General features: G+C 40.0%; 1 protein-coding gene across 6 annotated transcripts in view; it reads left to right on the top strand.

Annotated features, from left to right (window-relative positions):
* Positions 1-22,986, top strand: part of RBMS3 (RNA binding motif single stranded interacting protein 3) — an 889,171-nt gene that overhangs the window by 856,309 nt on the left and 9,876 nt on the right. For 3 of the 6 annotated variants that reach the window (XM_045297515.1, XM_045297514.1, XM_045297513.1), the window contains 2 exons: positions 13,946-14,026; positions 19,814-19,941. In XM_045297515.1, the coding sequence (XP_045153450.1) occupies positions 13,946-14,026; positions 19,814-19,941 (209 nt within the window). Of the gene's footprint in view, positions 1-13,945; positions 14,027-19,813; positions 19,946-22,986 lie in introns of those variants that run through there. The other 3 variants (XM_004704045.3, XM_004704042.2, XM_004704038.3) reach the window with 1 other exon arrangement.

The following is a 22,986-nucleotide window of genomic DNA, read 5'->3' as shown; positions in this document are numbered from 1 at the left end:
GTGAGGTCCTTTACTCTTCATTTTGATTTAACTTCATTCTTGCCTTTCTACAAAGAAACATTTTTTTCTCGGCTGACCTTATTCTCTACTGTTCTAATGATTTTCAATTCCTATACCAAATTCCTGCTTAATGTTAGTCAGATGTTGCTACCCTGGTCAAAGTGGTTCTTGCATTTCCAATTACTAAAAAACATTTAAAAAATCTCTTCATGCTTCCCACAGTTTCTAGCACTTGAAGGGCCTAATCAACAATATCAACAATTGTCAGTTATTTTCACCAAATAATTTTGAAAACTCTTAGGAAACTCAACTCCTTAGTAATTTTATATACTTTATTTTATGCCCTATGTATTTCTAAATTAGTAACAAATAATTGAAGGCACGATATAATCATATTTTGTACAAATTAGCTTATGATATAATCATTAAGATAAAAACAAAGGACACTCAAAACACCAAACAGTATAGCCCCCCAGGACCTTCAATTTTTCATCCAGAATGTTTAAGGGTTCATTAAATTTTAATTAATTCAAATGCATATTAGGTGCTATCTATGATGAACCAAGCATGGTCCTTCAAACAGCTTATCCAGCTGGACTGTCAAGAGGGAGAGAAGATCCACATACAGAGTTGTGAGATGCCCTAGGCGAGAGTGGTGAATGCCATATCACTGCCATTGGAAAATGGAAACAACACTTCGTAGAAAAATCGAATGTTTTGATTCTCAACTTGGAAGACAGATATCAAATGTGTGTTTTAGCTGCAATAGAAAGAGGCTTGAAATGAGGAAAATAAATAAATGATAAGGAGAGTCCTCCTAACTATGAACCATTACATTCAGGTACAACCCAACATGGGGGGTGATGTCGGTCACAATGGTTCTTAGAAGTTAGTGGGAGTGGTTGTTGGAATTGACCCCAGGCAACATCCTTGGACTGTGAATTGTTGATTGGCTGTCATCAAGCAAGCTACTCCTCCAGGTGGGGCTGAGGAGAGGCATCTTCCTTTTTGTCCTCCTTTCCATCTTTTTGCCTTTGTTTTTTAACTGAAATCCTCATATCCTTTGACACAAGACTCATAATTTCTAGAGTTTCATGGAGCTTATTTGTAAAATATTGTCAATGTTGTATATGCTCCCAAGAATAGAGTATTACCATTTAGATCAGTATTGTTTTTAAACTGCCAAAGGAATACCAGCCAAAGGAATAGTATAGTCACAAAACCTGATTGTCCTAAGTCCGTACTTTCCAAGTTGTGGTTTCTTTCCATTTTCTCTCCTAATTTAGAATTTCATTCTTATTTTGCTTCTTTTTCCCACTCCCAGCAGTACTTTCATTTGTTCCCTGTGCTTCTTGGATCAGTTTCTAATATGAATATTCCAAATATTTGAGTAGGTCAGGTTTTCTCTGTGGAAGCCTTCAGACTGAAAAACATACTAAAAAAATAATGTGCTTCTTGATCCTTGCTGGGACTTAACTCTGTTTCAAAGGACATTTTAGGGTCACTGTCTGCATTGCCTCTTGTTGAATGTTATTGTCTTTTCATATCCACTGAGATGATGAGAGTTCACCATGTGTGGGCCTGAGATCATTAAGAGGATATGTTTCATGTGGAAATGGAATTTACTCTGTGTGTGGCTGTCTGGATGCGTGCCCTTTAACTTTGGCTGATATTTCTTTACCCAGCCCAATTTAATGTTTTAGCCTTAGGACTTAAATAGAAAACAAACTTCTTGGTAAATTGGGACCTCTTAGTTCTTGATAAAAATCTATCTTCTTGATAAAAATTCTCTCATATCTTTCATTTACAAAATAAAGAAGCTACCCTCCTAGAGAGAAGAATAAATGGGCCAGAAGAGGCTGAAGAATTTCGTCTGGGGGCTGTGTTTATATAATTCTCTGAGAGAACTATACAGACATTGATCGTCTAGGTCATTTGTTAAATTGATTTCTTCTTGGTGTTTTCAAATTTAGAGAGTGTTTTAAATAAATGGTGATTTGGCTGCAATATTTTCTTTCATTTTAAGAGATCACTACAGAAAAGTCATGTTGTTTACCATTGGTATACTACCCTAATAGGCAAAACATAATAGAAGATGCTAAGGAACATCAAAGAGGCTAAAAGCAGACAGGAAATTAAAACTCAAAGTGGAACAACCAACAGAAGAAAGTAGTAATAATAGAAATGGTTCACAGAGACAAATCTGATAAACTGCTCTTTTGCTGGGTATTGTGGTGAATGTAAGATTGGCAATAAATAAGTGACAATAACAAAAGCAAGTTTCCTCGGGACCGCCTTGGGTCTCCTTGCACAATCCATGCTTTCACAGTATATTTTATGCTGATTGGAGTACAAAGTGCAAAGTAGTACATGGGTAGTACAAATGGCTTATACTTGACTACTAACATGAACGTTCGTAGCTCAAAACCACCCAGCAGCACAGTAGAAGACAACCCTGCCAAACCCCGAATGATTACAGCCAGGAACACCGCTTGGAGCAGCTCTCCTCTAGAACAAATAGAGGAACCACCAGTGAGAAGAAACTCCAGAACCAACTTGATGGCAACAAGTTTGTTTTGGTTTGGTTTTTAAGGCTCATACAACCATTCAAGAATCTCTACACTTACAGTTCAACGACACTGGTTACATTCTTCACACCATGCCACCATTCTTGCCATTTACCCTGTGTTGTCTCAAACGGCATTCTCTACTTTTTCATTTGGTTCTATAAATCATTGCAGTGGCCACACAGAATTCACAGCCAATATTCATGATTAACATGATTAACGAGTTTATTAAGGGAGTTAACAGGTTGCAGTGCAGGGGAGAAATGATCAGGGTACAATTATTCGGGACATGTTACAAGGTATTTTCAGGGTTGCTAATAAGTGGCCAAAAGGCATGCCTCAACCCAAAAGCACTCAATTCAAGTTCCAGGGGTCAGTGATCCCAGCTCCCTGAATGAAATGCCCAGAGGCACTTCACTCCAGGAAGCCCCAATGGGAAGGCACTGAACTCCACCTCCATGGGACAGCAAGTCCACTTTTCCCAATTGAGTGCCCAGAGGCATCCCACTCCACAAGCCAGCTTCCTGCCCCAAAGCACTCAACTTGAATTGCTCTGTGAGCTGGGAATTCCACCACTCTGTCTCATGCTCTGACTCTACTCTGCTGCTGCTCTTTTGACGTCACCATTGTCTTCTGGATCAAGGAGGTTCTCTGCGCAGAATCTCAGGGTCCAGAGAACATGCTCCACTCCTGACTCTTGCTGGTAGTGAAATCACTGTTCCTGCTTGTCACAGGATTCATTTATACCCAGTAGGATGCACACCAATGAACCCTGTTAACAATTACCCTCAGGTGAATCCCAGCACCTTCTTCCCCAGAACCACGCAAGAAAACGTCATTAGGTGGGAGTCACAAAGACTTTCACTAGAACAATCACGTTCAAAATTCACTGCCATCGCATGCCCCCATATTGTTTCCCCACTATTGACCCAGACACAGTGCCTTATAAACTATTTAACCTATACTTTCAAGCTACTGTTGTCAATTTGGTCTAACGTAGAGAATACTTTAAAAGAATGCAATGCTTAATCAACAGTCTTTACTAAATAAGCTAAACTACTGTTTGGTTTGAAGATGACTTCAGAGAATACGTTTAGTCAAAGTTCAAAAATGTTCTCAAATGCAAGAGATTGAAGGGCTCCCTCTGCCTTCATAAGGAGCCCAGGCGGCATTGTGTGTTAAGCATTGGGCTGTTAGCCACCTGGTCAGTACTTCCAACCCGCCAACTCTATGAGAGTAGAAAACCCCATCTTCCTCCCTCAGGGCAGCTGGTGACCCATCTGTCCAGTCTAGCACGTATCCACGCCACCACCACGGTTCCTCTCCTGAAGGATTTCATCCTTGGGAATGCTAGAAGGCAGTTCTCTCAGTCCCACAAGGACAGAGATCACTCAACTGCAACCGTTTTTTGTTTGATTGTTTCTTATTCATAGAGATATTTAACTTATCTAGCACTGTTCATGGAAGAGACCAATTTTTGCCACACTGAATTGCAATCTTGCCTTTGTCTTAAATCGGATGCCTGTTAGATTATTTGTTTCAGTTATTCTCTTCTGTTTCATTATCTACTTGTCTGTCTATCCCTGCAACAATACCATGCTGTCTTAGTTTCTGTGAATTTTAGTAAATCTTAATATCTGGTAGCATATATCCTCCACGTTATGTTTTTTCTCTTATAGTTGTCCAGAATGTTCTAGGTCCTTTACATTTCTATGTACCTTTGTTAATGGGCTGCTTAATTTAACCAAGAAATTGAAATTGCATGGAATGTTCAGATATCTTTAAGGAGAATGAACATTTTAACAATATTGAATCTTCTAATCCATGAACATGGTGTGCCTCTCCATTTATTTAGGCTATTTAAAAAAAAATCATTTTACTGGGGGCTCATACAACTCTTAACCCAAGTCATCCATCCATCCATTGTGTCAAGCATACCAATAACTTGTTGATATTAATCTATTTTTAAAGATATTCTTTAACTACTCTCAGCTGCTTTCTACATTTTAGTAAGAATTTGTTTGTGCATTTATTTTTGGATCTTTCTGCTTTTATGCCATATGTAGATAATATTTTTCATTTTACTTAATTTTTTGCTGTGGATATGTATATATAAATGCACTTTTAATATTAATTTCATTTAACAACTTTGCAAATTTACTTGTTATTTTAGTAACTGTGATGTTTGGTGTATTCGTAAACTGTCTATATAACAATCATTTAATCTGTGAATGACAATTTGGTTCTTCCTTTTCAATCTTTTCGCTTTCCTTTATTGATGGATTGATTTATTTGTTTGCTTGTTTGTTTATTTGTTTATTTTCACTGCCCAGGACACCTAGATCAATATTCATTAGAATTGCCAATACTGGGCTTCTTTGTCTCCTTTTCAACTCAGTGGTCAATATTTCACAATTAAGCATGATGCTCGCTGAAGTTTTCTTAAATATAGACACTAATTCCTAACCCCTCTCTATTCTTAGTGTGCTAAAGCACTGTATGAGATACCGATGCTGCAGTTCACCACAGACACTTCTGAATCTTCAAATGACAAAGACATTTCCTTCTTTAGTCTGTCAATGTGATTAATTATAATGAGAGATTTTAAATGTACCTTACACTTCTGAAATAAAACCCATCTGGATATAGTTTAATACATTGCTGGATTTGATTGCCTGAAATGTTATATTAAAAAATAGTATGCATTCCTATGAGAGCTATCAGGCTATATTCCCAACAGATACTGCAGATTTTGTTCGGGGACAGTTTGTATGGATTCTATTTCTTCAGTTTATGTTTAGATTTTCTATTCCTTCTCTCCATTTTGCTCAACGGTACTTTTCAAGAAATTTGTCCATTTTACCTCTGTTGCCACCTTTATAGGCATATGGTGGTTCGTAATCTCATCTATGGATCTCAAGGTCTCTTTTTCTTCCACTACTCCATTCAAAATAGGCTTTCATGAATGCAGTTGCCCTCTTTCTTTAACTTAATGGGCTCTTCATTTTCCTGTTTTATCTGACTTGTTGCTGTTTATTTCCTAAGTCATCTTTTGGGTTTACTCAATCTCTTCTCTACTACATCTCTCTCTTAATCTCAGTTAGAAGGGACCTAGCACAAGAATTAGATTAGATGGCAAAGCAGAGACCTAGGAGCTCCCAGAGATCACACATTGGGCTGCTACTAGCAAGGTAAGCGGCTCAAACCCACCACTTGCTCCAACAAAGATAGATGAGGCTTTTGGCTCCCATGAAGATGTGCTGCTTGGGCCATCCACTGGGTCACTTCCACTAGGGTCAGTCTGAGTAGAAATTGACTCCATGGTAGTGAGTTGGTGAGTGATGTAGAGTTGTATCAAGTTCAATTTTTAAGTCATCATTTCTTAATCAAGTATGTTTTTCATAGTATTATATTTTTATTCTTAAAGTTGCAATAAAGAGCTGTACAAATGCTTAAATCTAATCAACTTTCATTCCTTTCCATACATTCATAAACTTGTTTTGCTTCTACATGTTCAAGCACCTCCATACTGTTATCGTGGCAGAAAAAAATGTGGCACTGTGCTTCTATGAAATTATGGTCTTGGAACCAAGGGGGCAGTTCTACTCTGTCCTCTGAGGTTTCTGTAGCTCAGAATTGACTTCAAGTCAGTGAGTGCATACCTGTTATCCCATAAGAATCTTTTCATATCACTGTGGTATAGGTAGGGTAAGAGTTTATAAGCTTCCAAGCTAAGAGTAGTTTCTAAGTTTCTTCCTTGCTGCTTTTAGCTGCATGTCACCAGCAAATAGTCTTTGCCAAAGACTGCAATGAAGGCAATCTGTATTTTCTATTTAGAAGTTTAATGAGAACATCTCCCTGAGTTACATCTCTTCCTATTCTGAGTTCTGGGTGGGATAACATCGAATGCTACTTACCCCTAAGAATGCTACCCAACTATCACCTAATGAGCCCAGCAACTGCCCCAACTTCCATCTTGAGGTGTTTTCCTTCCCACTAGGTGAATCATATTCTACTGTCTGTATTGAGTTACATCTACAATTCAGGGGCAAGTATTTAATCATTCATAATTATGTGCCTTAATAGGCTTATATTAATACTTTGCAAAGCCAATAGCTTACCTGGTAAGTCTGTTCTAGTATAAAACATGAAAGTGCACACTATTCCTACTCTGGATGAGGATCTATTACATTCTCCAAAATTTCTTTGGCAAAAATAGGATATAGAAAGGACTGAGCAGTGAGGGGCCAAGAGCGCCCTGTTGGGTGGCACTCTCTTTTTTCAGGGAGAGCATTTCCAACTCTTTCCTTCCTTGAGGAAAATCTCTCATTTACTTAGAGACAAAGTCATTTAGAAAGCATTCTTGAAATTAGACAGCCTTTACTAATTCGAGCAAAACTGGCGAGATAATATCAACTTACCATCCCAGGTCCAGGCAAACTCTAGGACACACACACCCCAACCAAAAACTCAGCTCACTGTCATCAAGTTGATGCCAACTCATAGTGATATTATAGGGCAAAGTAGAATTGCTCCTGTGGGTTTCTAAGATAGTAACTGTGTTAGTCTGGATAGACTAGAGAAACAAATTCATAGACACTCATGTGTGTATAGGAAAGAGCTTTATATACCATAGCAATTGAATATTGAGAAAACATCCCAGCCCAGTCCAGATCAAGCCCATAAGTATGATATTAGCCCACACGTCCGATACCAACCTATAAAGCCCTCTTCAGACTCACGAAACACATGCAATGATGCCGAATGCAGGAAGACCACAGGCCAGTGGGTAGGAAGTCTTGTGGAACCTGTGGCATTGTAAGCATCTCAGCACTGGCAGGGGTCTCTGTGTGGCTCTTCCAGCTCCCAGAGCTCTGGTTGCATCAGGGTAACTTCATGTGACTTCTCGTCAGAAATGTCTCACAGGGAGTGAGCCAGTGTCCTGTCTCAAGCGAGCTATTTATCTCCTTAGTGCCTCCACATGAAGTCATCAAGCTGCGACCTGATTGACAGGTAAACTCCACCCCTTCACTCGCAGGTCTCAAATTGACAACAGATTATGTAACTACCACAGTAACTCTTTATGGGAGTAAAAAGCCTCATCTTTCTCGCAGCGTGTGAGTGGTGATTCTAAACTGTTAACCTTGCAGTTAGCAGCTCAGTGCTTAATTTTTGTGCCTTTTAGGTCTTTTAAAACCCAGAATACCTCTACCTGAACGAATACTAACTCTCAATCATTGCGCTAAACTCAAGGAACCATAACTCAGTTTTTCTCTGATGCTCAAGTTCCCTTTTTAAAAAAATTTTATATCCAGTGATTTTGATAGTAACTCATGATACATGCTGTTAGTGCTGTCTTCCACAATTGCAGCTTTTTTCCCCACTCTACTTCTTTTCTAAGATGCATTTTCAAACTCTTCCTGTTTATTTTGATTGATTTTCCAGGTAGAGGAGGACCTGGGCAACTCCTCTTTCCTGCAATTACTTTAACTTCTTAAATATATGTATATACATATTATATATATATATATATAAGATATATATAATACAGCTTAGAAACTCCGGTTTAAAATCTGTATAATGTAATAAGTTTGGTAAATATTTTTAGGAAGGCCCAAAAGTTGAAATGTGGAAACTTCCTTACCAATCCCTTGCTCTAAAGTATGTAATTAAATTAAAAAGTTCTTACACAGGATACACATAAAACATTTTCATGGTCTTTTGTTTTGCTGGAGAAAAGGTGAGTGATTCAGAATTAATAATTTGGGTTTGTGTTCTCTATTTCTATGGAAATAATCAATAATCCCACAGTAATGGAAACATTTCATCTGCCTCAATTTAAGTAAGCAAAAACACAATTTCTCTCTAATCTGACCCCTTTTTAAAATTCTTGTTTCATTCTACATGTAACTATATTGGTGATGTAGTGTCTAGACTTTTTGGAACAAGTGATGGTGTCTGGAATTTATTTTGTGGGTTTGAAATGACTAGTCAGTGCTCCTACGTATTCACATGTGCAAATCTGGTGCTTTCAAAGTATGTAAAAATCATCAAGCTGTTTGCCACCCAAATGTACCCATTATTACAAGTTTGAGCTACTGCAAATAGAGGGAAATCATAAAAGTTCACCACTGTATCTATATTACCTTAATGTAATGTGACTCTCATTAACTATTGATTTTAAAACATAAATGCAAATCATTTGCACTCATGAAAGAAATGTAGCAAATATTGTCTAGCTTGTGAGAGACACCATAAAGAAATTAGTAAGGGAAAACCTGCATCTATTCTTGTTATTGTTTTAAAAGTCACCCGTGGGAATTTATCAAATCCGAAGGGCAGACTTTTGATATCACTGGTCATTCCCTTAATCCTTTATCATTTGGTAGCTGGGAAAAATAAAAGCAGTCTTTGAGACACACAGATCTAAATCCTGTTCTTGTAGCCTAGATGATTAAGTTTGACTCTATTTTATCTGGCTCTTAAAGGAAATCAAATGTGTCCTCACAGAGAAAGCTGAGCATTAGTTGTTTCCAATTATCCAAAGCGTAGGGTTGATCTTATGCTTAGCTGTAGTTATTCCCTGCAAGGGCTTGCTCCTAATTTGAAAGGGCTGCCCCTTTTTGACCCTTCACCTTAGAAAATATGTCTACCCCAGGAGAGTTCAAATGTATAAATATATACATATGTAATTGTTTTAAGGGACAAAATGTAATAGGTTCATCATATTTAAGGACTTTTCTATTCTTAATTTTCAAGTAACTTTCTCAAGTTCCATCTACTAGATGTTCTGTGGCAAAAGAAAACAGGAAGAAGAAAAATAATTTAATTAAAAGATATACCAATAAACAAACAATACATTGACTTGAGCGACTCACATTTGTATTGTGAAATCTGTGTTGGTTTTGTTCAGAAGGACAACTTTAAAATAAGGTATGGGACAGGTAGAGCCATCCTCCCAGGAGACATGTAAGCATCCCGATGACAAAGTGAAAAGCAAATCATGTATAGGAAAGAACAATGAACATGTACATTTCTGATTCTCCTTGTCACTCCAGCCATTACAACCTCCACCACCACCCAGCTGCGCTGGAGTCGATTCTGACTCATGACCATCCCATATGTTTCAGAAGAGAACTCTGCTCTTTTGAACATTCAGTGGCTTGCCAGGGATTTATTTATTATTTATTTTTTTGTCTAGCAGCTCTGGGTGATGGTTGAAATGGTCAACCATTTAGTTTGTAGTTCAGTGCACATCCATTGGTGCCACCTAAGACTCTCCACTGATAAAAATCTGTAAACTAACAAAATGCCATCTATATTACATGGTATAATCAGAAGGAAGCTCATAAAACCTTGTTTACTCCACTTCCCATATTTGATTTAGACTGAAAAGTGTGCGGACCTGTGGGTCAAAAGAACTGGAGTCATGACCTTTAGCTACGGGCCTTGGTACTTCCATCGGTAAAATGGGTGAGCGACCCTGCTTATCTCACTGTATTGCCCAAAGAGAGGATGGTGAGGAATTTTTCTTTACAGCCAGTTCAGTTTTAGATGTTTACAACTTGCCTAAGAGTCACGGGAGGAGCCAAGGTTTCTGGATTCAGTTTTACTGAATCAGAATGCAGGTAAATGTTTGAGTAACTCAGCGTTTTTAAAGAAGTTTAGCTAAGAATCACATAAAATACTTTTCAATTAGCCGTATTGTCTGGGAAGCTCTGTAGCTTGGCAAAAACAAAACCAAAGCCTACTGCCAGCAAGTGGATGCCAATTCATAGTGACCCTCCTGGGCAGAGAACTGCCCCTCTGGGTGTCTGAGGCATAACTGTTTACTGGAATAGAAAGCATCGATCTCCCAAGGAGTGCTAGTGATTTCAAACTGCTGACCTTGTGGATCACAGCCCTCTGGTAAAAAACGGTGCCACTAGGGTCCCTTAGCTTGGCAAGAGTAATCTAAGTAATGGGTGCATCCTGTTGTGAACTAGTGAACATTGTCCGATATGAGTATAGCTATATCCCTAACACTAGTTCACAAAAGTGGGGAAGGGCCAGAATACTGGTGCCAGCCACATCGTATTCTTCTGAAAAGGCACTCATACTTATTTATTAAACCAGGTCCCAACGTTTGAACCACTAACCCCAGCAATGACAATACTCAGATTGATGAATTATCCTGAAACATTTGTGGTCAGGTACTGTGGACTCAGTCCAACTTCAGGGACTTTGTGTAAAGTTGAAAAAAACAAAAAAACAAAACAACAGTGCCCAGCCTACACTGTCTTCACAATAATTCTTATATTTGAGTTCACGTACACAGACTCTGTGCCAATTCCTATTGTTGAAAGTCTTCTTCTTTTTGACTGACCCGCTACTTTCCCGTGTCTGATGTCCTTCGCCAGGAATTGGTCCCTCCCGATCTCACTGCCATCTATAGATTTCAACTCACTGAGTGACCCTATGGGGGCAGTATAGAACTGCCCCTCTGGGCAAATATTTCCAGGAGCAGAAAACCTCATCTTTCTCCCACACAGCAACTCGTGGCTTCAAACTGCTAATCCTGAGGTTAATAGTCCAACATGTAACCCACTACATTACCAGAGTCTGGGCCTTCTGGATTAAGTGTGTCCAAAGTTTGCGAAATGACGTCTGGCTGTCTTTGCTGCGAAGGGCCATTCTTACTGTTCTTCTAGGACAGATTTTTTTTCCTCATCCGGCAGTCTATATTTAAGATTCAATATTAAATCAGTGCCATTATTCAAACTTATCAACTATTCTGCAGCCTTCTTTATTCATTGGCCCGCTTTTGTATGCCTATGAAGTAACTGAAAATACCATTGCTTAGGTCAGCCCTCTCACACCCTCCCCCCAGGATGACACTTTGTTTGCAAAGTGTCATCCTTGTTTCTTACCATATGAGGCCCTTGAAAATGCCATGACTTGTGTCTGGTGAACCTTAGTCTGCAAATTGTTGAGATCCTTTAACTGGTGTGTAGCAAATCTTGGAAAACTCTGGCCAATAGGGAGTGTATGAGCCAAAACATTTATACATATTTATAAACATACACACACACTCTTTCTATATAAATTTATTAGGCTTTATGAGATTTGGTTAAAGGAACATTTCCTAATTCAGTTTTCTGTGATTTGAATAAAAAAACATATGTTCCCCAAAGCACTGGTTCTAAGCAAAATTGGTAAGCGGTACCCACACCACCTCTGCTCCCTCTCCCCTAAAAAAAGAGAAATGTTGGTTTAACAATCCTTAAATAGATTTCTCTAAAACATGATTTTTCAGAAGCTTTTAGTGAGTGTCAGTATCAAGGAATAAAGGATAATTACATATTGCTCAAAAACATTGAGACACAGAAATCTCTTTTCGTAGTGGAGTTAACATTCTAAAAACTCATGGCAGGGAATGTTAACTCAAAGACTAAATAAAACCTACATAAAAGAGACGAATCATCTTTGCAAAATGGCTGGTAAACCATTATTTACAGCGTTCTCCTGTAGAGGTGTTTTCTTGTCAAAACAGATACCTGTCATAGAGTGCCAGGTATAACCCAGTTGGTGAAATAAGCATTAGGTTCTCTATTTATTTAAAGAATTGACGGTCATTACATATCTGAATACTTATTGTCTACTTCAGGAAACAAGGACAATGATGAGAAGAGTTAACTAATTATTTGTTTCGGGGTTACCCGAATACAAATGGGGTGGTGAATTAATATCTATAATGAACTCAGCATTATCTATGACCAAGGAGCATGCAAGGTTTTTAACTTTACATAAAGAAGTGTTACGTCCATATCCTTTCATTCACTCATTGAATAATTATTTACTGAATACAGGGCCTTGAATGGGGTGAAGGGAGATTCAGAGACTTGGCCCTTGCCCCTAAGAAGAGAGCAGTGTAGACACTCTTCAAAGAGTGACAAGCTACAGGAGAACATGCACTCTACGATTCAGATATCTTCTCTAATAATCATCCAATATAAAGCTAAATTACTAATATTGCCAAGACCTCTCAATAAGTGTTCTTGGTGCCAATTACATGTTAATTTTTTGTTTGTATTGTTTTGTTTTTAATGTAGATGTGAATTGCACTCAATTATCTATGGTAGCAACACATGGGTTATAAACATTAGTTTGGAGTTTGTGTGATGTAGGGTTATTTCATTAAAGCTGTCTCTACTTGTGGCAAATAGATAACAGCAGAAAACTACTTAACTGAAATAGGAATGCATTTATTCCTTATTGGTAAGATTCTCCATCAAAATCAAGCCTCCAACAAAAATATCCAACAACCCTAACTAATGGACTAGTTTCCATTTTGATATTTCTTTTGATTCAAAATCATTATGTGTCATGGGTAGCAAACATACTAAGATAGGAAAGGTTAGGGTTTATATATTTACTTATTTATACACAGCCTTCATCATTAAACTCAACAGACTCAGACACTTTGCAATTTTTTTCCAGCAAAATCATTCCTCTAACCTTTATAGAATTAGAAGACTTGGGTTTCATAGTTTTATGATGTTGGTCAAGTTTAGAAGCTTAGAAACATAGTTGATTCTATAAGAAAATTTAATTCTCGGAGAGTATAGAGATCAAATCTCATGGATATGTAGATGAGAATATCAATTCTGAAGGACCATTTCTTCACTGGAAAAGCACATATTATCTCTAATCTGTGTTTTACTGTAGAGTACACCTTAGTGAAAAAGTTTGTGATTACTTTTTAAATTACTGCAATAACTGAGATTTAAGGGTTGAAGGCACTACACAGGAACTATTGAAAGGGACCGGGCAATGGGCTGGGGAAGGAAATACAGCTGATTTCAGTATTCCCAGTGATGAAATGCAAAATAATCACACTAAATCTCAGTATTGGTTACATATATACTTGCTGTATTATGCCTCAAATTGTATGTGTTTTAGTTACATAAGAATGCATTACCAACAACTAATCTGACGATTCATTCATTCAACAAATATTTGTTGAGAGCCTACTATGTGATCAGTGCTATGACGAAGAAGAAAAGAAAAGGAGAAAAAACAGACCTGCCCCCATGAGTTATGTTTTAGGCATGAGCGATGAAATGTTTTGAAATCTGACACAGTGTTTAAAGAATGAGGGCATGGGGGGAAATTAACCTGTATGGATAATGGGGAGGTGAGGGGCTCATAGTGTTAAATCTGGAAGTACACATTATTCTGTGTGGGTAGGAATGGTCTGATTTTGGGTCAATATAGAGTCTAAGTTCAATCATTCACTAGCCGTGGGCCACACAGCTAATTCAGTGCTCTGCAAAGATCTGCTTTCATGACTGTTATCAACTCCACGTTCACATGCTTTTTTCTTTGATTCTCTCTAGTACATGACTGCTGCCGCTCCTATGCAAGGGACCTACATTCCCCAGTACACGCCTGTGCCTCCGACAGCTGTCTCTATTGAAGTAAGTCCATCTCTGTGTGACAGGAAGGAGATGAAGCTCAGCCACATCGAATATGGTCCCCCTTGATCAGAGCAATCCTTGTGGGTGATTTTTGCACAGTTCGAACATTCAAAATTTCAAACTCAGCATATGAAAGTATACCTACTCTTCACGTATCAAGACTATCTCTATATCCAACATTTTTTTCCCAGTTAGGTCAATAGTTATAAATTTTTAAAAATCTGCTGGCCAGCTGTTTTGTGCCTGAATTCCATCTGGCAGTCATGAAAACTGAGGTCCCCAAGGCACGTCCCTGACCAGACTCCAGGTGCAGTACAGAGGACACTCACATTGCAGTGTTTCACGCCCACACGCTCCCTGAGGGGCTGGAGTGCTGGGTCCAGGGAAGGTGGGCGGCTGCAGTTGGTGGGGATGAGATGTTGCCTGGTACATCTGGAGTGCCCACAGGGGACTGAGGCCAGGCCAGTGGCAGCCTGGCAGACAGTCTCTTGCTGATGGATCACTCTCGGGGTTTGGGAAGGAGTGGAACCCCAGGATCCAGCCCTCACTCCTCTTCCTGAGGGACAGAGGGTTGGTTGGGGCCACGGTCCTAATGAGCCCTAAAAGAAAGCACTCCGGTGGAAGACTGTGTTAGCTGACTGACACTTGTACACTCCCTGTGCTTCCAGAGCTGACATGGGGGAGGGCAGGTCATGCCCCTTGGGTGGGACTGGGACCAGCCGGTGAGTGACCGGCTTGGATGATAGTTTCAGGTCAAAAGCAGAGGGCTGCCTTGGCCTCTGAGGAAGCTCTGGCTTGGGCAGAGCCGAATACTACCACTGGCAGATGCTTGAGGGGGTTGCAGAGGGGCTCCACAGGAAGTGTGTGCCTCCCCTGAGGCCCACAGGCCCTTCTACCCCACCCAGGGAGCTCTCTGCTCCTGACAAAGCATAGAAGGTATTTGTGGGGTCTTTGAGGACATAAGATGGGCCACCCATCCTAAAAACACTGCCCTAAGAAGAGCAGAGGAGCCCGGAGCTGGAGAGAGAGAAGAGCAGGGGACATCCTGGCTTTGGAAGGCTGGGCAGCCCTCTAGAGAGCCATCGGGGGTCAGAGAGCTCTAGCAGGAGGGGAGGTGGCAATGACAGGTGCTGGGCCTGAGAGGACATTCAGATACAGGTGAGGACATGAGGTGATATAGGCATCCTCCACCTATGTCTGCATCATGCTAAGTTTAGGAAACAACGTAGCCATTGGAACGTAGTCATTTTGATAAGTGAGGAATGGGTTTCTATTCATTTACTCGAATATGCCAATGTTTTGCTTTGCTTATGAAGTGAAGCCATCTCAATGGAGGTATAAAGAGAGGTCTGTCATGATCCCATCAAACGGTAACCACAAATACTCATAAATAGGGAAGGTATATAAAAGAAAGATTTCAGCTACTTGAAGGAGCTGGTTATCTAGGGCTTTTTGACTTAAAAAAAAAAAAAAAGGTCTCTGGAACATCATTTGCTTCATCAATTAGCTTGTTGAAGATCCCTGGGAGAGCAATGGTTTGTACTTGAGGATTAGCCTAAAAGCTGTCACTATGAATTTGCCTAACAGTGCCATGGCCTAAAGGCCTGGTGATCTACTCCATAAAGATTATGGCCCCAAATACCTTACAAATACCAACCGCCTTACAGAGCAGTTTCCCTCTGTAAGGTGTAAGCTCGCCACCGGGAGTCAGAATCATCTCAATGGCGATGGGTTTTTCTTTTTCTTTTCTTTTCGCTTGAAGAGCTTTGGGAGCTTGTTGGAAACGCAGACCCTCCAACATCACCCAGATTTGCTGAATGCGAATCTGCGTCTTAGCAAGATCACCTAGCTAACTAAGCTGGATTAAACATGAACAGATACTGGATTCCTGTGCTGATTTTCAATCTTTTCGGTGTACTATATTTTTATGGGGAACTTTAACAAATATTGAGGCCCGAGTGCCATCCCTAGTGATTCTGATTGATTACTCTGGGGTGTGACATGAGCATCAGGGTTTATATAGCCGCTCAGGATTCTAACAGGTACCAACAGAACTACTGGTCTAGTAGACAAACCTGGATGATCGTGTGGCTTCCTCCAGATACGAAAGAAAAAGTTCATTCAAACTCTTTTCTGTGGACACCAGGAATCATGAGACATACGGCCTGAATGGAAGCCGACCTCCTTCTCTTTCCATTGAGCTGTATCTATCCAGGCTGCCTCTCTTCTTTCTGGACGCAATCATCTAGCTCGATGGGTCGGGACAGAAAAAGTGCTATGCCAATGGTGGGAAACACGTGTGAATTCCTCCGTCTGATTCTTCTTGCTTGTCTCTTGATTCTCATGGGCCCTCATGGTCACACGTCCATGTTTTTACTCACCTGAAACCCCTCTAGATTTTGTGATGGATACTTTATGAGTTGGCCAGCTAGTATTTTGCACCACAACACAGAGCAGTCCACCGTGATTCTCCCAACCTCCGGAGCTTGCCCTGGGAAAAGGCAAGTCATCTCCCACACTGAAGGACCATCATGTTTACCTCTTCTTAGTTAAACCTAGACACGGTACCTTTACAGAGTCCGTGGAGTCCTATACTACACAGGTTAATTAATGAATTAAAATCTGCCACAGATTTGTATTTCTCTGTTTCCAACCAGGCTTATATATAAAATGTGAGCACTTTCTTGGCTACAAAATAATAAGGCACATTTGGTGGTATGGCTGACTGAAAGTAGTCTAATAGTAGTTAAATCTCACATAAAGGTTTGTTGCTGAAAGAAATGAAAGTACACATCGACAGATGTTTTGAACTTATCCTTCATAGGGAAAGCAGCTGCTTATTTTCTATGTGAATGTGTTCCCTGAAAATTCAGCAGGAGCCACACAAGTCAACTCAAATGGAAGGTTTAGAAAATATATAAAATAATAGGATAGAAAGATTGAATTCATAGAGTGAGGTTTTTCACATTCAAAAGGTAAGTCTATGGGAACATTTCTTTGCCTTTTTTTTATAATAGTGAATCCTTTCGATACTTGTTCTTTTATGATTAAATTATTTCACTCAGCATAATGTCCTCCAGTTCCATCTACATGATGAAATATTTCATGGATTCTCTGTTACTCTTTAATGTTGCATAATATTGTGCGTGTGCATTGTAATTTGTTTAAAGGAAATGTTTACACACAGAGGAAATAAAGTATTGTATGGGTACCAGGGACAGGCGGGAAGGAAGAAAGGTTACTCACTATATAATAATAAACACACATTAATTTTGTGAAATGAAAGGCAATATATAATAAGGGGTGATCAGCACAAAACTAAGAAGGGAAAGGAAGCACAATGAGGTGCATAAGAGTTTTAGGTAACAAAGGCAAATACTATGATATACACTGTTTTGTATTATTTGTTGTATAAAACATTAATCTGCAATTAGATACATGAGCAAATAAGCAGATTAACAGATACGTGTAGGTGCCAGGGACTATATTTATAATCATATGCAACTTTGGCACATAGTATTTCTACATACACATTTTATGCGCTATAAAAAATATCCAGGCCCAATTGTATAATAGAGAAAACAGGGCAGAGGTGTGTGTATTTCTTAGCTATAATGAAATACTTTGAAGGGCTGTATTTCTGGAAATGGGTCTTCGGATCGTGGTCTCAGAGGACATGGAATCTATTGGACATAATGTCCACAGAAACAATGGTCGGCATCCTACTTAGCTCAGAAGCAACTGGGGTTTTAAAAGTTTGTGAGCAGCCTTCTAAGGTGGTTTCTCCTAGTCTGGAGCAAAGATGAGTGGATAAAATCAAATAAACATACATGGAAATAATCCGTCAACAGGACCAGTCGCTCACAGGCGCCTTGGTCTTCATGACCCTGAGACCAGAAGACCTAAACGTGGACCCAACAACCCTGCTGATGGCACTGAAGGAAGGGATCATCATAGAGGATCCTGGAGAGAGGAGAAGAAAAATGCGAACAAAAAGCAAAAATCTCAAAAAAGATCAGGTTTAATGATCTAACAGAGAGTAGAGAAACACCCCAAACTATGGCCCTTACCACCCTTCAGCCTTAGGATTTTTCTTCTCTGTGGCTCATCTTTCAGGCAAACAATAGATGGACCTCCAGGGTAAATGACAACCCCAGAAGGGTACGTGCCCTTACAACAGTCACCCTAGGAGCTAAAAAGGGCAGCATGTGCTTCAGGCTAAATCTCAGATTGCAGGAAGACATAGGAAAGAAGAGCAAGTGGAAACGGTACACGGGAGAGGGGTGGGGGGTAAAGTATGAAGAGCGCTGTTGCTTTGTAGGGACTGCAAGCAATGGCACAAAACAAAATGTGTATTCACTGTCGATGGGAAACCAATTTTCTATGTAAATTTTCATCCAAATAAGGAAGGGTTTTATAAACACAAAAAATGAAATCATGAAATGAAATAAAGTGTATAGACAAAACTGTAAAAGATAATTCAGAAGATAGGTTTTTTCCAAGGATCTTTAGTTAGTGAATAAGAATTAACCAAGATCATTGGACATTCAACGTCACTGCAGGTATCTCTGCCTGTAAATAAAACCCAAAGGATGGGTTCAGATAGCAGCCCTCCTTCACGATGTCAGCCTTGAATCTATAACTGTTGAGTGGATCTTGGCTCATAGAGGACAGTGTAGGCCTGTCCCAGAGATTTTCCAAGGAACTTTATGAAAGCAAACTGCCATCTCCCACAGAGCAGCTGGTGGGTTTGAACTGGCAGCCTTTGGGTCAGCAGTCATTTGTTTAGCCATTATGTCACCCAGGCTCTTTTCCTTAAAATGACTGAATACAACCACCTGCTCCTCTTTCAGAACCAAACTTTTGCCCCTGGTGATGATCAGTTCTAGAAATGTTATCCTTGCTGACACAAAATAGAAAAGTTCAGGGCTAAAGCAATCCAAAATTAAGGATAAATTCTTTTCTTATTTTATGAATTCTCTAAATTAATTCTAACCATTGCTTTGCCAAAATGGGGGAGAAAAAAAGTAATGATGACTGTATAGCCCTACGCAAGGGAACAAATGTCAGAGTTTCAGGTGAATGGATACACAGTGTATGGTGTAAGCTATGGCAAAAACAACAACAATAATATATTCTGGGGGATGGTACGTTCGGGGTTGGAGGTAATAACGGGAAGCTGCTATCAAGAAGTTCAAAAAGAAAGAAAATGTATTGAAAATGATGATGGCAGCAATTGTACAATTATACTTGATCTAATAGAACTATGGATTGTAATAATATCTGAAAGCGCTCCTAATAAAATACTTAAAAAAGGAAAAAAAGACAAAAATATCAGATTATTGAGGAGAAAACCTGCATAAATGGTGTCCTTTAAAGAGAATTCCGAAGAATAATACAGATTTTTGTTAAGGTCAGGTGCCGTAGTTTTCGCCACTCACATAGACAGTGTACAGTGTATGACTCCAGGAGAGTATTGGTGTAGGAATCCTGCATGGTTTTTAAATTTTATAATTTGGCGTTCGATGTGACGGTGTCCAACCATGGTTCATAAGTCTGGCCCAAAGCGTTTTCTTCAGTGCTGCTTCTCCAAAGACGTGGTGAAGACACACTGCAATGAATGCCTCAGTCTTCATTGGAATCTGCTCTGCTATTTGAGCGCTTATTGGAGGATTTCTGTCGATGAAAGCAACAACGTTTTAGCTGAGAGCTAGTCTCCCCCAATTGATCTGGGAGAGAGCCGTTTGCTAAACCAGTTAAGTCTTGTATTCTGATTTACCTCCGTAGGGTGTCGTTGCTGATACCTCTCCCCAGACAGTGGCACCATCATCCCAGGACACCAGTGGTCAGCAGCAACAGATAGCAGTGGACACGTCCAACGAACATGCACCTGCATATTCTTACCAACAGTCTAAGTAAGTACGGCTATGCTAAGCTCTTTCCCTGACGGTCCGTCAACATGGTGTCATTCTCTCGTGTTGTATCTTCTGGCTTTTGATGTACAACAAATCACCCTCAGCCTACCGACAAGCCTTCACGTAGCTCAGGATTATGAGGGCAATCTTGGCTGACCTCCAGCAGACGGCTCTTCTGGACTTACTTAAGACAGTTGGGGACAATTAGTGGTCACCTATACAGCTAAACTCCTGGATGGTGTCTCCCTGTTTACTGGATTTTGAGAGTGATGGGCCACATGTGTCTTATCCTCCAGCAGGCATATTCACTGGTAGGCTCAATACACCCAAAATAGCATATGCACAGCCTGCCATATGTAGATACTTGCAAGACTCTGCTGGTGGTTCATTTGCACTAGGATTAGCTGGCCAAAGCAAATCACGTGGCCAAGCTAAGAGTCAATGTGGGGGGTGGGAGACTATCAAAAAAAAGGTGTGGTGGGGGTGGCACAAGAAGGACATTGCAGCCAATTTAACAACAACAAAACCTAGCAACTTATTTTGGGGAAAACTCCAATATTTCCAGTAAAAGTAAGTATGAGGCTGCGTTTTCAGTCTTGCTTTCTTCGATCTTAAATGTGCTCGGGATGTGACATCACCACCCTCACTGCCATTGCGTTGTGCCGACTCACAGTGACGCTATAGCCTGTGACTGGAAAAAACAATAACAATAACACATCAAATGCCATCAAAAGCAAATAAATTCATAGCTGGCCATCACTTCTGAATTTTCCTGAAAGGAAGGAAAGAAGCAACTCTATCCAAGTCTTGAGACATTTCCAGCAAGAGAAAGAGGCTTGTGTCAAGGCAAGAGATGCGATTGTTAGAGCTGTTCAAGGTAGACCCGAGGAACTGAGCTAAATGCTTGGGTCATGTGGACACCTGGGCTCTACTTCATAGACAACTGTCACCAGAAGAGTCTGAGGACATGAGGACTTGCAAGGAGGCCCGGAGTGGTGCAAACCATTAAGTACTCATGCTCTACTACAACCACGAGGTTTGTTGCTCCAAACCATCTAGAGTGCCTTGGAAGAAAAATCTGCCAATCTGCTTCTAAAAGGTTATAGTCTTGAAACCCCTATGAAGTACAGAACCCCTGAACACATGGGTTCACCATGAGTTGGCACCATCTAGACAGCAACTGGCTCTTATGGTACGGGCATCTAGAGACATTTTTTGTTAGAAGGGCCCCAAACAATGTATTGAGTTTGTTCTGTAAGCGGGATCCAGTCCCGACTCTTTTAAGTAATCTTACTGAGGCCTGACATAGGAAATTCAGTCATATAATTCAACCATTTCTACAGGTTATCCTTAAAGAGGCCTCAGGAAATCTTCTACCCCCGCCAAGCCTATTTTGAGTCAAACCTCAAACAATATAAATCCCTAAAGTTACAGGTTACAGATACCCCTACATTTTACATGTAGAGAAGAGACTGTCCCTATTTTAGCCAATCCTCCTGGAACACCCCAAATTTCACAAATGGCAGCTCATTTCCAACATCCATTAAGCTAATTATACTTGCACCAGATAACCCATCTCTGACAATCATTATGATAATTGAGATATGGATAACTTAAAGTACTTAAACAAACCTCTGGCCTTTCTCATTAAATGCTAGCTGACCTCCTGTGGGGTGTGAAATTCTGATTAGGGCAGTGAATGCCCCTGAAAAGGAGCTAAAGCCATCACAAGTATATTTAACACTCCCACGTCTATAGTAATTGCATTTGAAAGTGGACTACAAGAGTAGGTTATAGGGGAAAAATGTAACAGAGATAAATGGCATCCCTCTGACTAAAAGAATTATGTCTGGGACATATATCTGCAATATTTTAATATTTCCAATTCCATATTTGAAGATAAAACACTGGTTCTCACATTTTATATGCATACTCCTCCTCGCCATTGTTAAAAATGGGCTAGTGATGCAAATGAGACGGATCACTTATAAGCAGAAGGCAGACTGTATAGCAGTTTTATTTTGAGAATCCGATGGAAATGCTAATGTCTATCCAATTAATTTTATTTTTCCCTGGGTTATTTAGGAAACCTTAAGGTAAATAGAACTAAGTTCCCAAATTAAATTAAATTACATTATGCAGAATAATTATATTATTATTGGATAAAAAGCCCACCTTTGCCCCTTACTCATTGTCACTCCAACGTTCTGAACCTAATTTTCCTCTTCTGCAGAGTGAGAGGGTTAGACTAGAGTGCCCAACCAGGAGTACAAGTGTCCCGTTGACCCTGAGTTAAGCATTGGATTGCTCATGGCAAAGTCTGTGGTTCAAACCCACCAGCAGGAGAAAGATGAAGCTATCTCTTTCTGTAGATATTTACAAAGCTTGCACTGTAGAACATTGCTCCACATAACTTTGCTATGAGTCAGAGTCAAATTGATGGCAGTGGTTTGAGTTTTCAAAAGGATTTAAGAAGAGCCGTGGTGATACAGTGCTTAACTCTCTCAGCTGCTAATCATCAGGTTGGTGGTGCAAACCCACCAGCTGGTCTCCTGGAGAAGGATGAGGCTATCCGCTCCCACAAAGATTAATTTAGGCCTTGGAAACCCTAAGGAGCAGTTTTTTCTTATCCCAGAGGGCCAATCCGAGTTGGGATCAACCGGATAGGACTGGGGTTGGTTTGGAAGAAGCTCTGGTGATTCAGTGATTAAGCATTTGAGTGTTTAAAAAAAACAAAAAGAGGCTTGAACCCAAGAGCCACTTGTTAGCAGTGGGCTTGATTGTGTTTAAAGGGTATAAATTAGATCTCTGGTGCTGCAGGTAAATTTTCCTCCGTGTCCTGGAGTTGTGAGTTGTGAGTTGTTCTCTCACAGTGATCTGTGGGAGAAGCATTCCCTGAGTAAATGAACTTAGGAGCCACCGAATTAAACTCTGTAAAAGGCACTTGTTAATTGTAGTTCATTATCAAGCTATTAAGATACGAATGGATAAGACCTTCTAGAGGGAGAACACTTCCAATGCTTCACCTCTGAAGGATTAGGGTGT

This window comes from Echinops telfairi, unplaced genomic scaffold (genome assembly GCF_000313985.2).
Source record: "Echinops telfairi isolate 266 unplaced genomic scaffold, ASM31398v2 ScPeMD7_7420;HRSCAF=8458, whole genome shotgun sequence".
NCBI lineage: Eukaryota > Metazoa > Chordata > Mammalia > Afrosoricida > Tenrecidae > Echinops > Echinops telfairi.
The sequence above is the reverse complement of the archived record's forward strand: the minus strand, read 5'-3'. Positions and strand labels throughout refer to the sequence as shown.